General features: G+C 49.9%; 1 protein-coding gene across 3 annotated transcripts in view; it reads left to right on the top strand.

The window, feature by feature from the left end:
- The window catches only part of Rab11fip5 (RAB11 family interacting protein 5), a 37,512-nt gene that overhangs the window by 15,487 nt on the left and 7,801 nt on the right, over positions 1-14,224 (top strand). For all 3 annotated transcript variants that reach the window (NM_001399548.1, XM_039108722.2, XM_039108723.2), the window contains exons 2-3: positions 8,269-8,705; positions 8,788-9,472. In NM_001399548.1, the coding sequence (NP_001386477.1) occupies positions 8,269-8,705; positions 8,788-9,472 (1,122 nt within the window). The remainder of the gene's footprint in view (positions 1-8,268; positions 8,706-8,787; positions 9,473-14,224) is intronic.

The following is a 14,224-nucleotide window of genomic DNA, read 5'->3' as shown; positions in this document are numbered from 1 at the left end:
TCCTCACACCCACATGATGGTCCACAACCGTCTGTAATTCCAGTTATAGGAGCCGATGCTCTCCCCTGCCTCTAAGGACAGTGGCATGTATGTGGGACACAGGCAGGTAAAACACTGTACACAAAATAATAAAAATTATAAATAAGCAAGTAAAGGCTGAGACCTGCATCTAAGCAATAGTACCCTAAACAAAAATCTTGCCCTGCTTGCAGTTATATCCCTACACGCTGAGGCAGGAGGATTGAGAATGTGAGGCCAGTCTGGGCAATATCACTGGACTCTTGTCTAAAAAACCAACAAAAACCTAGAGATAGAAAAGTATGGTATGACTTGGCAGGGCCCAGGGCAACAAAGGATTCATTTGGTTTCACTTGAATGTCTTGGAGACTGAAACCATGTGGAGGGAAATTTGTTCCCCGACTTGACAAATTAATGGAGGTAAGATAGGGGCCACCCATCTTCTTCTCACCCAGGACTAGAGTAGTCTGAGGTGCCTCCACCAATATGTCTGTCATATCTATATTTCCCATCCTGACTTTATAGTTCCATATGTTTTAAATAGGCTTGGTGTCACTAAAGGGATAATGGACAAAATGATCCTGCGCCAATGATGCTTAGCTGGGTGTGGCCTTGGCTGATGATGCCCAGTGGGGTGGGCCTTGGCTATCGAGCTCAGGCCTTGTATGCCACACAGTCCAGACTTTTTAAGCTTTGACCAAATCCTATGGATTTTGGATAGGTCCTGAGGTTTCCAGGGCTGTGACAACCTCACCTAGTGGACTTGGAAGGAGTGTGAGGGAGGGTGTTTGAGAGCTTCCTGAGTCAGTCAGGTCCTACCTTCCCTTGTCCATTCCTGGAGATAGGTGAACATTTGTTAGGAGAGGGCTAGGAATGGCTGTTTATGTCTGCCTTCTCATGGAAAGAGTCACAGGGAACTTCAGGCTGCAGGAAGTTGCTACTAGTAGCCTGATTGTCTCTGGTTCTTTGGTGCGTGTTCCCTGTGTTAACCTATTAGGCAGTGTCTGTGGCTACCTTTCCCCTAGGAATCTAGTAGCTCGGTACATGGCAGATCTGGGTGGGGTGTATTTGAGCACTTGTCTAGGAATGAGACAGATAGCATTTCAGAGGATTCTTGACATCTCAGCAAGAGTAGGGTCACCCACCATTCTGGAAGAAGGCTGAGCTCTGGCCAAGTCCTCAGAGTGCTCAAGTGCTAGTGGTTAGAGAGGGGCTGAGTGAATTTGTTGAAGGACAGAAGTGACAGTGTTCTATGTCCCAAGGCGTTTGTAACCCTAGTCTTCTCTGGACAAGAGAATCTGAGAGATTCCAAGTGTCTTAACCACTTACTTTCCCTTTTGCTGTGATAAAATACTTTCACGAAAGCAATTTAAGGTTCGTCTTAGGTCACAGTTTGGAGGCTCTGGCATGTGGAGACAGACAGTGAGGTCATCCTAGCAAGAATGGGAGGCAGCTGGTTACATTGTATCTGTAGTCAGGAAGCAGAGAGCAACAATGTAATGCGTAGCTCCCCTTTCCTTTTTATTCAGTCCAGGGTCCCAGCGGTTGGTGCAGGGCCTGCAGTTAAGGTGTGTCTTCCCACTCAATGGACCTAATAGATAAGCCCTCATAGATGTGGTTGTTCACTGCTTAACTTTCCATCATTCAGATAAACAGTTAATATTAACTATCACACTGTGCAAAGCCCTTCTTCCTTCCTGGCCTCCCAGAGAGAGAGACTCAAATTTCCTGGGAGAAGTATCAGATGAGAAGGTGACCTCACAAAAGAGGTCAATCCTCAACCTGAGCTGCTGATGACCCTTGCCTTTACCTGGGAAAGTCCTAAAAGTAGCCCCTTTGGTGGGCCCAGAAGCTGTAGAGGAAATGGCAGGCCTGGCATTTCTCCTTTCTATTACAGCAGTGATAGATGCTCCTTATAAAAGATTCAAGGAGTCCAAAAATAGCCACAGAGAAGATAGCTCCCTGCAGCTTCTCACCCGGGGAGCTCTTCTGCTGCGTGTGACCTTCAGGCCAAGCACAGAGGATGTCTGTGGTCCTTCTAGCGTCTTAGCAGTGGCTTAGAGTCTGTTCTCTCTCTCTCTCTCTCTCTCTCTCTCTCTCTCTCTCTCTCTCTCTCTCTCCCGCTGTCTGTCTGTCTGTCTGTCTGTCTCTTCTATTTCTTAGGTCTTGGTGATGTTTTGACTGGATTTGAGGAAAGTGACTAGGACCTTGGTTCTTAAAGACCTAAAGGCTGAGAAGTCAGTTATTGTGACCCATAGCTTAATCTCAGTACTCAGAGGCTGAGGCTGGCAGATCCTAATTTAGAGACCAGCCTAGGCTATATAACAAGACCCTGCCTCAAAAGGCATTAAGAGCTCCCTTTCCCCCACAGTAAAACAAGGCCACTGCCACCAGCCTTATGGTGAATTTATTCTGTATGTTTTGATGAGAAGCCTAACCACACTCACTCCCTCACTATGGACTGAGGGCTGACTGGAACTGATCATCTTCCTGCCACAGCTTCTCAAGAGCTAGGGTTACACTTGTGCACCCATCAAGCCTAGCTACATAGCAGGTTTTAATAAAAGGGCCCACTCCCATTCCCAACCTCCTCTGTCTGCCAGGACCTCCAAGTTGCCAGTGTTGTGGGGAAGGGGACTCCCAGTGAGGAATGGTTGCCTTACACTCCTGAGGTGTGCATGCACGTCCACTGTGTGTGTGTGGATCATGGGCTCTGAGTCTGTTGGCTGCAATGCTAATGGCCTTCACCCTTGCTTGAATGTTGGTCTTGAACTCTAAACTAGTGAGAAGCATTTCCCTCAGATACTTGGAGATAGTCATTGCCCTTTGTGTGGCATTGATAATGGAGGTCTTTGGGGTTTTCTTTATATGTGTGCTGTTTGGAAGTCTCATGACTACATCGGTGGGTGTGGTGCTGACTTTGCTCATTGGGGTACATACTTTGTAGCCTTTTGTGTAGTGCTGGTGGCTTTCAGTTTAAGAAAACTTATGTTGTTTATTTCATAGTTTCTTCCTGTGTTCGTTCTCTCTCTCTCTCTCTCTCTCTCTCTCTCTCTCTCTCTCTCTCCCCCCTCCTTCCCCTTTCCCTCCCTCTTCCTCTCTCTCCTTCTCTCCCTCCTTCCCTCTCTCTCTACCTTGTCCCTTTCTTTCCCTTTCCCTCTCCTCTTTTATTTTTTGAGACAGATTTTTACTCCGTAGCCTTGACTACCTGGGAACTCACAGCATAGCCCAGGCTGGCCTCGAATCTGTAGTCATTCCCCTGTGTTTGCCTCCTGAGCACTGCGATTATAGGTGCGCCTATTAAACTTTCTTTTTAAAGCGATACAACTTATTTTTTGAGAGAAGGTCTTTTTGTGTTGCTCAGGCTAACCTTGACATGGACTAGTCCTCCTGCCTCAGCCTTCTGAGCACTGTTACAAGCACGTACCACCATTCCCACATTAGATACTATTTTAAAAGTACTTTGCTTTTAAAAATAATTACTATTTAGCTTATTAAAATTGTTATCATATATTTATTTTATTATTTTATGTATACAGGTGTCCTGCCTAGATTGTGTGTATGTGTACCATGTGTGTGCCTGGTGCCCTCAGAGGTCAGAAGGCTTGGATCCCTTGAGACTGGCGTGAAGAGTTGGTTGTGGGCTGACACGTGGGTTTTGGGAATCGAACCGGGAGCTAGACTGGTGGACAGCAAGCCACAGGAGTCCATCTCTGCCTCTGACAGTGCTGGCACACAGTCCACACCAGTCTTTCGACATGAGTTCTGGAAATCCAAGCCCACGTCTTCATGCTTACCCAGTGAGCCATCTTCCCAGCCTCTTGGGCATTTAACCTTATAAATCCCATTAGAGGAGGGCCAGTGAGATGGCCCAGCAGGGAAAGGCAGTTACCACCAAGCCTGACAGCGGAGTTATCCCCCAGGCCCCACATGGTAGGACAGAACTGACTCCATAAGTTGTTCTGTGACCTCACATTTGCAGTGAGGCATATAAACACAATCTCTCCCTCCCTCCACCCACTCCCCACAAACAATAAATTAAAATGTAATTTAATTTTTTAAAAACATGAAACCATCTGAAAGGCCAATAAAAATTATTTTAAAAATGTATGGCATGACGATTTGGTAAGTTGTTATGTAGTGACTAATCATGCCTTCCTTTCTTTGTACTAGGATGCTGCACAAATTATACTTGTGCAGGAGTCACGATAATCTCTGAATGCCATTTTTAGCATTTGTGCTACTAAAGTGAACAATTTTTACCTAACCCCATAAATAAGTCTTAAAAGGGGAAAAAATCTAAGAGGGGCTGGAGAGATGGCTCAGGGGTTAAGAGCACTGGCTCCTCGTCCAGAGGGCACAGGTTTGGTTCCCAGAACCCACATGGTGACTCACAACTGTGACCTCAATTTCCAGGAGATCAGGCGCCCTCTTCTGGTTTTGGAGGCAACCTGCACACATGTGGTACATAGACATGCATGTAGGCAAAACACCAATAGACAACAAATAAAATGCATATAATGTTAATTTTAAAAAGAAAATTTTTTTTTAAAAAAACGTTTTGGATACATATAATTTTTCATGCATTAAAACGAAAACACATTTGCATGCTAATGAGATGAAGGTGATTCTTTTTGCATAAAGAATTAAGTCTCAGTGGGGCACAGCATGCACACCTGTGATGCTAACACTCAGGAGGATCGATACAAGTTCCAGCCCAGTCTGCTCTACAGAGTGAGTTTTAGGCACGTGTATGTGTGAGCTTGAGTATGTAAATGTAGTGGATGGTGTGTGTGTGTGTGTGTGTGTGTGTGTGTGTGTGTGTGTGTAGGTCAGAGGTCATTTCTGGTGTCTTTCTCTATTGCTCTGCACCTTCTTCTCCAAGACAGAGCCTCTCTTTGAACCTGGAGTTCTTGGACTAGCCACAGTGGATGAACAGCAAACACCAGGGATCCCCTCTTCTCCATTGCTGGGGTTACAGACACAGAACACCACAGCCAGCTTCTTTCTCATGTGTGTGCTGGGGACCCAACCTCAGGTCCTCAGACCAACTGAGCCAGATCTCCAGCCCCAGCAGTGATACTTTGAGAGGAAATCAATGTCCTGTTTCTGAGAACCTCTACTCTTCAGTACCGGTGTCCACCAGTGAACCCAACCCAGATCTGCTGCTAAACGGAGTTGCAGCAGTCTGCTCCATGACTTTATCACATCCAGAGGGACCAGGAAGACAGTGAAACACTCAAGCATTTCTATGAGGACTCTGTCCAGAGCATTCCCAAAGCCAGGGAACACTGTCCTGATGTGAGAGGTACCAGTTGTCATGCTGGGTCCCAGAGGAGATGCCCCTGGTATACAGCCTCCACCATGTGCTCCTGCAGCCTCACCAGGGATGCAGAATCGAGGGAGGCATGGACCATGAAATGAAAAAGCCTCTGACACCATGAGCTAACGCAACTCTTTCCCCTTGAAGTTATTTTATACTGGGTGAGATAGCCTCACAGTGACTGCTGTGGAACTGCTGGACCCGCCATTTTGTGTGTGCTTGTGAGTGCAGTGCTTGCTGGTGGGGGCCGGAAGGGGCCTCTCTTCCAGCCGGAGTTACTGGGGTGTGAACCACTCACTGTGGATGGCCTGCAAAAGCAGTGCACGTTTTTGTTTTTTTTTTTTTTGTTTTTTGTTTTTTTTTATTAACTTGAGTATTTCTTATTTACATTTCGAGTGTTATTCCCTTTCCCGGTTTACAGGCCAACATCCCCCTAACCCCTCCCCCTCCCCTTCCTTAGGGGTGTTCCCCTCCCCATCCTCCCCCCATTGCCGCCCTCCCCCCAACAATCTAGTTCACTGGGGGTTCAGTCTTAGCAGGACCCAGGGCTTCCCCTTATACTGGTAATCTTACTAGGATATTCAATGCTACCTATGAGGTCAGAGTCCAGGGTCAGTCCATGTATAGTCTTTAGGTAGTAGCTTAGTCCCTGGAAGCTCTGGTTGCTTGGCATTGTTGTTCATAGCAGTGCATGTTCTTAAGAGCTGAGCTGCCTCCCTAGCCCCAATGCTTTGTTTGTTAAACAAGCAGTTTTCCTTTAAGATTTAGAGAAAGTCAGTTAAAGTTTGAATTTTGTCCAGCACCCCACACACCTCCCCCATGCACCAGTGTGTTGTGTTGCTAACATCTGGCAGCAGTGTGGTGCATTTGTTAAGGGTGAAAGGCTGATTATCAAAGTATCAGAGGTCTTCAGCGCTTAGGTTTTTTTTTTTTAAGATTTATTTATTTTATGTAGATGAGTACACTGTTGCTGTCCTCAGACACACCAGAAGAGGACATCGAATCCCCTTTACAGATGGTTGTGAGCCACCATGTGGTTGCTTGGAATTGAACTCGGGACCTCTGGAAGAGCAGTCAGTGCTCTTAACCACTGAGCCATCTCTCCAGCTCTATTGCTTAGTTTTTGAGGCACTTAGTTTTTGACACTCTCACTGTGTCGTCCCTAGCTGGCCTGTAGATCTCTGTGTAGCCTAGGCTGCCCCTGAATTTGCGGCCATCCTGCTGTCTCTGTGGTTGATTATACATCAGGGCTCATTCTATATGAATGTTCTGTGTTCTTCAGGTGTTGAAACAAAATGACACTATTTACCACAATGACATCATCTGGGTAGTCTCACTCCATAAAAATGCCCTACTCATTCACAAAAATGTTCTGTCTGTTCACTTCCTTTCCTCCCCTGATCTTTCTTTTTTCTTTTTTTGGAGCTGGGGACCGAACCCAGGGCCTTGCGCTTCCTAGGTAATCGCTCTACCACTGAGCTAAATCCCCAGCCCCCCCTGATCTCTTTCTTTGTTTCATTTTGTTTTTTTAAAAAGGGGGCGGGTGATAATTGCATAGTCTAGGCTGACCTCAAGCTTTCAGTGATCCTCCTGCCTCAGCATCCCCAGTGGTAAGATACAGGTGTACATTGCCTGCTATGCTCTGTCCTTATCTTTCTCTTGTCCTGATAGTTTTGTCTTTTCTTGAATGTGATACAGTGGAGTCCACAAAGCCTTATGGAATCCTTTCTCTTGTGTGTTTACAAATCTTCCTGTGTCTTTTCATGTCTCTGTAGCTCATCCTTGTCTGTCATTGTGTTCAGTGCTACTGTCCATGCCAGTGTGTTGATGTACTCACTCACTGAAGGGTACCCGGGCAACTTCCAAGTCTGGGCTGTTGCAAATAGAGGTGCTACAAGCTTCTGAGAGACGTTTTCTTTTGGTGGATACAAGTTTGCACCTCCATAGGTAAACACCCACAAGTGTACTTGCTCCTTGCACAGCAACACTGTATATTTAGTTTTCTGAGAGGTAAGTGGGCATGGTGGTGCACACCGGTAATCCCAGCACCAGGTGGGGGATGGAGTTCACAGAGAACTGCAGTTAGATAGTGATTTCAAGGCCGGTCTGGGCTCCTCATACCTGAAGACGGTACAGCTAAACTAGGGGTTGATTCCCTGGGGAGTGTGTCACCAGAGGACATGGGCTTGGGAGTGATGGACAAGGATGTATGTCCTTGTCCTTCCCTGTCTGCTGTTCTGAGTCTAAGCCTTCCCTCTAATCTGTAGAACAGGGGATGACCCCCTAGGGAGTACCTGGCAGGGTGGAAGTGGGGGAGGGGAGTGGATGAAGGCACTCCTCCCCCCCAGCTCTCTTGCTTCAGGTCTCAGTCATGCCTGTCTGCTCCTCTGCTTCAGAGTATTCTTGGCAGGACTTGGGGTGAGTCAGTGCATCTGTGAGGACTGTGTGTACGTACATTAGTGTCCTGGGCCTCTGTGTGCTCTTTTTTGGTGGCTCAGAGTACCTGTGGGACTGAACAGAGAAGGTAAAGTGCGTCATAGGGCTGTCTCCACCAGGACCTGGAAACAGGGCAGTTCTCAACAGGCCCAGCCTCACCCCTTTGGGCTTCAGAGTTACAGGTAGAGGGGCTGATGAATTATTGTGGCGTCTCTGAGCTCTAAGGAAAGCACTGGTCAGGAGGGACTGTGTCCTGGTCACTGCTGCCTTGCTCAGTGGCCCCTGAGAAGATTTCTTAGCTCTGGATGTGGCTTTCTCCATTATAGGTAAGCTTAAGGGTTTCGCAGTTATGCTGGTAATTCCAGAACCCAAGCTTGTGTGCCACGGCAGGAGCCGGTGGGGGTGGGGCTGTGTGTCTATGGCTGTCCTGGGAAGTGAAGGGGGCGTCTGAGGTACCTGTGACCAGAGCTCTGCCCTGCTGCTTCTTTCAGGTGGTACAAGCTACACTCTAAGCCAGGCAAGAAGGAGAAGGAGCGTGGTGAGATCCAGGTGACCATCCAGTTCACACGGAACAACCTGAGCGCCAGCATGTTTGATCTCTCCATGAAGGACAAGCCACGGTCTCCCTTCAGCAAGCTCAAGGACAAAGTGAAGGGCAAGAAGAAGTATGACCTCGAATCTGCCTCAGCCATCCTTCCTAGCAGTGCCCTGGAGGACCCCGAGTTAGGCAGCCTGGGCAAGATGGGCAAAGCCAAAGGCTTCTTCCTCCGCAACAAACTCCGCAAGTCCTCGCTCACACAGTCCAACACCTCTCTGGGCTCCGACAGCACCCTGTCCTCCACTAGTGGCAGTCTGGTCTACCAGGGCCCTGGGGCAGAGCTGCTCACCCGCTCACCAAGCCACAGCAGCTGGCTAGCCACTGAAGCGGGTGAGCAGAGGGAGAGGGTGGTGAGGAAGGCAGGGAAACAGGGCTCCTCTTCCAAGTGCTCATGGTCACATTTCCTTTCCAGGAAGGGACTCTATACAGTCCCCCAAGCTGCTCACTCACAAGAGGACATACAGTGACGAGGCCAGCCAGCTTCGAGCAGCTCCTCCCCGGGCCCTTCTTGAGCTCCAAGGCCACCTCGATGGAGCCTCCCGCTCGTCCCTCTGCGTCAATGGGAGCCATGTGTACAATGAAGAGCCTCAGCCCCCATTACGGCACCGCAGCTCCATCTCAGGCCCCTTTCCCTCAAGCTCCTTACACAGTGTCCCACCTCGGTCCTCTGAGGAGGGGTCTCGGTCCTCAGATGACTCTTGGGTCAGAGGCAGCCATGGCACCAGCAGCTTAGAGGCAGTGCCTGGACAGGAGGAGCTGAGCAAGCAAACCAAAGTGCTGGCTCCAGGGGCCAGTTGCTCTGCAGAGGAGGAGGGGACCCGACCACCAGAGGGAAAGCCAGTCCAGGTTGCTACACCCATGGTGGCATCCTCTGAGGCCATAGCAGCAGAAAAGGAGCGGAAGCCCCGGATGGGGCTCTTCCACCACCACCACCACCAAGGGCTGAGTCGGAATGAGGTGGGGCGCCGCGGCTCAGTCGGGGAGAAAGGGAGTCCTTCCCTAGGAGCCTCCCCGCACCATTCATCCACCGGGGAGGAAAAGGCCAAGAGTAGCTGGTTTGGCCTGAGAGAGTCCAAGGAACCAACTCAGAAGCCCAGGTACATATTCAGCAAGGCTACTTTTGCTCTGAGTGAAGGAGGTTGGGTGTTTGGCCCCTGGGGCCTGGGGCTGGGAGGAGCAGGGAGCAGGCTGCCTGGGCTCTAGCTTTGCATGGTTAAGTGAGGTACCTTGTCTTCCTGAGCCAAGGCTTGAACTGTGCCTACTGACACAGGTGAGTAGCAAGGGCACAACACCATGAGGGTCCTGTGGATCCAGGTGGGCCCAGGCCCTGATGCTTATATCGGTAATACAAAGGAAGGCAGAGGCATCGTGTGACTTGTTGCTTTCCTGACCTCATCTCTTGCTTTCTCAGCTCAAGGTAAGGAAGCTTTGAGACGGGGCTGTACCTTCAGGCACTTTCCCCTGAAGTTAGATAGATAACTTCCTTTGGCTCCTCACCTGGCTCTGGGATCATGTCCCCTCGAGGGACAGATGTTAAGTATTGTAGCTGGGTGCTTCCTCCTTGCCCAGTCGTCCTAGGCTGGGAAAAGGTTTTGCGTCCATGGCCACTCCCTGGGAATAATCACCACCACCAAGGCCTAGGATCTCTTGCCCTAGGGATGAACTCTGCTGGGAGTGATGGCCACTGCTGCTGGCTCCATTCCTAGACCTCTCCTTTGGTCCTGGTCGGTCTCTGACCCCTTCTGCAGTGGCTGTATTGTTTGGCAGGGCCCTAACGAGGGTCTCCATGCACAGGTCATAGAAATCTGCATTGCTGTCCAGCATTGGTGGCAGTCCCAGCTAGCCTCTTGAGGCCAATTGTTCCTCCCCTCATAAGTCTACCTCTCCCATTCAGTGAGTATAGAGAAGGCTGGGCCCGGCTGTGAAGATGCTATGCCTGCTTCCCAGCAGAGGGGAGGGGCAGGGCCTCAAAATTGTAGTTTTACTTCTAGTTTCCTTCCACCATTTCCCTGTGCTTCTCTGACTTCTTAATTCGGGTCAGTGGTAGACAGAAGCAAGAGGGGATTTCTGCCCTGCCCTCATTTGGTTTTGGATTCTGTCACAGGCTGTGGGCCAAGCATCCAGGTAGGGCCAGAGGAGCCACCCTCAGAGTGCCAAGAGCACTCTAACCTTGGGTCGCTGAAGCAGGAGGGAAAGCTGGCCCCGGGATTGTTGGTTGGAATGCTTGCTTAGAGTTCTAGGGAGAGAGCCGAGAGATAAGGCAGCTCAGGGCAGCACCTGCAGGTTAGAATCAGAACTAGTTACAACTAGAGGAGGGTCTCTACCTAGGACTAGGAGAGCCAGCCAGCCCACAGGGACCCCCGTGCCTGGGGCTACTGTCGGAAAGCCTGAAAGGTTTTGCGTAGGAGTAGCAGCGCCCTCTAGTGACTCTGGCACGTGTGCTCTGTGGAGAAGCTTAAGGCAGTGTTGTATTCAGTAGCTAGCAAGACGATCCTACTGGCCTTCTCCACATGGTATGCCTCTGGCATGTGGCTCTTACCCTTGAGCCTACATACATGAGGCTGAGAGGAGTCAGAACTGAGCCTTATCTGGGCCACAGGACCTGCGGCTGTGTCCTATGCTTGAGTTAACACAGGCCACCCTGTTAAACCTTTCAGTGCCTCCCGTTAGGGCCTTTGTTTTGGCTCCTTTTCCCCACAGCAACCTTTGAACACAGAAAGTGACCAAATACAGGTGTGAAAATAAATTGAACTGGCAGGGTGGTATCAGGAATTGAGTTGCTGTAGTGAGCCAGGGGTGTTATTAAGTGACCTTTAGCACTTCTGTGTCTGCCCAGTCCCTCCTGAGGTATGGTGACAGATATTCGTGGTGGCAGAAAGGGTGGGTCATTTCAGGTGATCCCTAACTAGCTTTAGTGAATTTTCTGTCTCTCCTGTGGCTGTTTTCCCAGAATAGTTACTTGGTTAGCAATAATCTAGTTTTGGAAGCTAGATGCTAGCTGGGGTCTCTGCCTCAGGCTTCTCAGTGTCTCCTGCCAGTAAGAGGATGACCACACCTCCTGGACATGTTTTCTGGGAATTGAAGCACATCTTAGGAGGTGTCAGGAGCTTCCAAGCTCAGGAGGGGTGGCTGGTACATTATATACAGTGGTATCTGGAAGGCTGGCGGTAACCTTTGAGGACTGGTAGGTAGCCTTCATAGAGCCACTTGCCACCTCAGTGTTGGGAACACAGAGCTCATCTCTGGTTAAGGAAGAAGCCCCAGCTAGTAGTGAAACCTGCTTTCTACAGAGATGGTCCCAGGGTGTGATTTTTAAGGACAGCTAAGAATGGCGGCACATGCCCATAATCCTGGCACTCTGGAGGTCCTGGCAAGAGGATTGCTGTTGAGTTTGAGGTCAACCTGGGCTCTGCAGAGAGACAGTATCTCAAAAAAACTTAAAAGGGTGGGGAGAAACATTGAAGTGAATTGGTGTTTCACATTAAGTGGCAGGTTCAGCCAATTGTCCTATGGTTCCTACAGGCCTGGAAGCTTATCTGCATGGGTTGAAGGAACAGAGTTGCTTGGACTTGTCTCTTCTCTTCCCAGAATTTGGCCTCAGCATATGTTGTTCCCTGCTGCCTTGGAGGGGAAGGCTGTGCCAAGCTGGCTGGGTAGGCTCCAGGGCTCAGTGGCATTCTCTGGGTACAACCGTCACAGAAGACCATGTGTGCTGGTGGGGCAGGAGTGTTCCACTGATGACCTTCAGATGACTTCAGAGTGTATGCTTGGTCGCTGGAGGGATGGCTCAGGTGTTAGAGGCCACACTCACAACCAAAAGAACATGTGTGTGCTAGGGTGCAGGGAGAGTGAGGATGGAGGGGTTCTGAGGGTGGGAACAGGCAGGATGTCAGAAAGCTGTGCTGGCTCAGGGAAACCTGTTGGGCCTGCTGCCTAGAACTCTGGCCTCCAGAGAGAGCTCTTTGCTGATTCCATACCAACCGGTTTCTATGCATCTCTGGGGAATCATGGTGGGAGGAGCCTGCTGACAGAGCCTGAGGCTCCTAGTCTGCTTCCCTAGTGCCCTTCTCCCTGAAGTCTGCCTAGCAGCAGACTGCTGCAAGCTTGAGGGTGAGTGTGTGTATGGGCAGGTGGGTGGGTGGTGTCAGGTAGGGCCGAGCAAGGCTGATGGGACCACAAGGGCTACTCTTGAGAAGCATAAAGAGAGGGTAGTTTAGAGTGCCCCAGCCCCTTTCCTAGGAGGGAGCTTGGGAGGTGTGGATGCTCCAGACGGGGCTCTGACCCCAGTGGTAGTTAGTGTGTGGTCCCTAACTCTCAGGGGTCAACCTGGGCCTCGGCCCTGGGGCCTACCTGGAATGAAGGGAGAAATCTGTAGGGGTGGGGACATTTGTGGGGTGGCTCCCCAGACAGAGTTCTTCTCTTTTCAGTGTCTTCCCCTGTTTTGTTTGTAGAAACAGAACCAGAAGCTGGGAGCTGGAGGTGGGACATGGGAACTTGGTCTCCCCTTCCCCTCCATTGTTGTCTAGAGGGGGTGATCAGTCTAGAGACTGAGAATCTACCCTCCAGCTTGGTTGGAGTTGTTCTAGGGGGAAATAAGGTCATGAGAATCTTTGAAAGCTGGATTTTAAAAAATGACCTTTTTTAAAAAATCAAGATAGGATCTCTCACTATGTAGCTCTGGCTGCCCCTGGAACTTGTTATGTAGACCAGGCTGCCTCCTGCCTCCTCTTGCCTCTGCTTCCCAAGTGCTGGGTGTAAAGGTGTGCTGTCACACCTTGCCTTCCCTTACTTATTTATCAATGTCTAACTCACTGGCTGCCTTTGACTTGCTATACATAGGAAGATTACCTTGAACGTCTGGTCTTCCTGACCGTCTTACGATTGATTACGGCCTGTGCTGGCACAGCTGGCTAATGCAGTGCTGGGAGTGGAACCTAGAGCTTTATGCATGCTGGGCAAACATGTTGCCCACTAAAGCCACAGCCTCCTTTACATTTTTTGGGTTGGCAGCATGTGATGTAGTCCAGGATGGCTCTGTAGGTGAGGATGGCACTGTGCTCCTCCTCCTCCTCCTGCCACCGTGTTTAGCTTTGAAAGCTGAATCCTCATGAGAAAATGGCTGTGTCCTGTGGGGAAGCTGACCTCTGTCCCCAAGTTTGTTTTTGGAGCCTCCATGGCCTTTGGCTGACCTGGACTCTTGCCTGTTGCCTGTCAGGCACCTTGTACAACCTGTCTAGTTTAGACCCTAAGTTCTTGAACGATTGTGACAAGCTCCAGGCTCCTTCCCTCTGGCCACAGCCCACCTTTCACTATGCCTGGCTAGCAGAGTCCGGCTTCAGCTGCCTTCGCTCACCACCCTGCTGGATGGGTGGGAAAGGTGGATATGAGGAGGTTACCCGATGCTCTCATTTAGGTGTAAGGGGTGAAGGGGACCCCAGGAGTTTAGAGAACTGAAAAGCTGCCTGTGAGGAGGAGGCCATCAAAGTTGGAGTTTGACAGGAAGCTCAGCCACAGCCATTGCCAGTCTGTGAACACTGGAGTGTTCAGTTTGCTTTTCTCTCTTACTCTGTCCTGGGGGAATGAAGGCTCTTAGATCAGTGTGTACTCCATAGGCTGACCCACAAGAGGGTAAGCTAAGGAAGGATGCTATCTGCTGTAGGAGAATAACTCCTTAGCCTCCCTGTCCCCTCCCCATGTGCTGAGCTCTCTTGGACATCTTCTGCCTGATGATAGTCTCACCTTTACCCCTTCCTGCGAGAGCTCAGTAAAGTATAGTCTATTTCATTTGCAACCTAGGCCCCTGCTTGGTTCTCTTACTGCTGTCTTTGTCCATGAGCTCTCCCAGCATC

The sequence above is a fragment of the Rattus norvegicus genome, chromosome 4 (genome assembly GCF_036323735.1).
Source record: "Rattus norvegicus strain BN/NHsdMcwi chromosome 4, GRCr8, whole genome shotgun sequence".
NCBI classification, from domain to species: Eukaryota; Metazoa; Chordata; class Mammalia; order Rodentia; family Muridae; genus Rattus; species Rattus norvegicus.
This window is presented reverse-complemented; position numbering and strand designations above follow the sequence as displayed.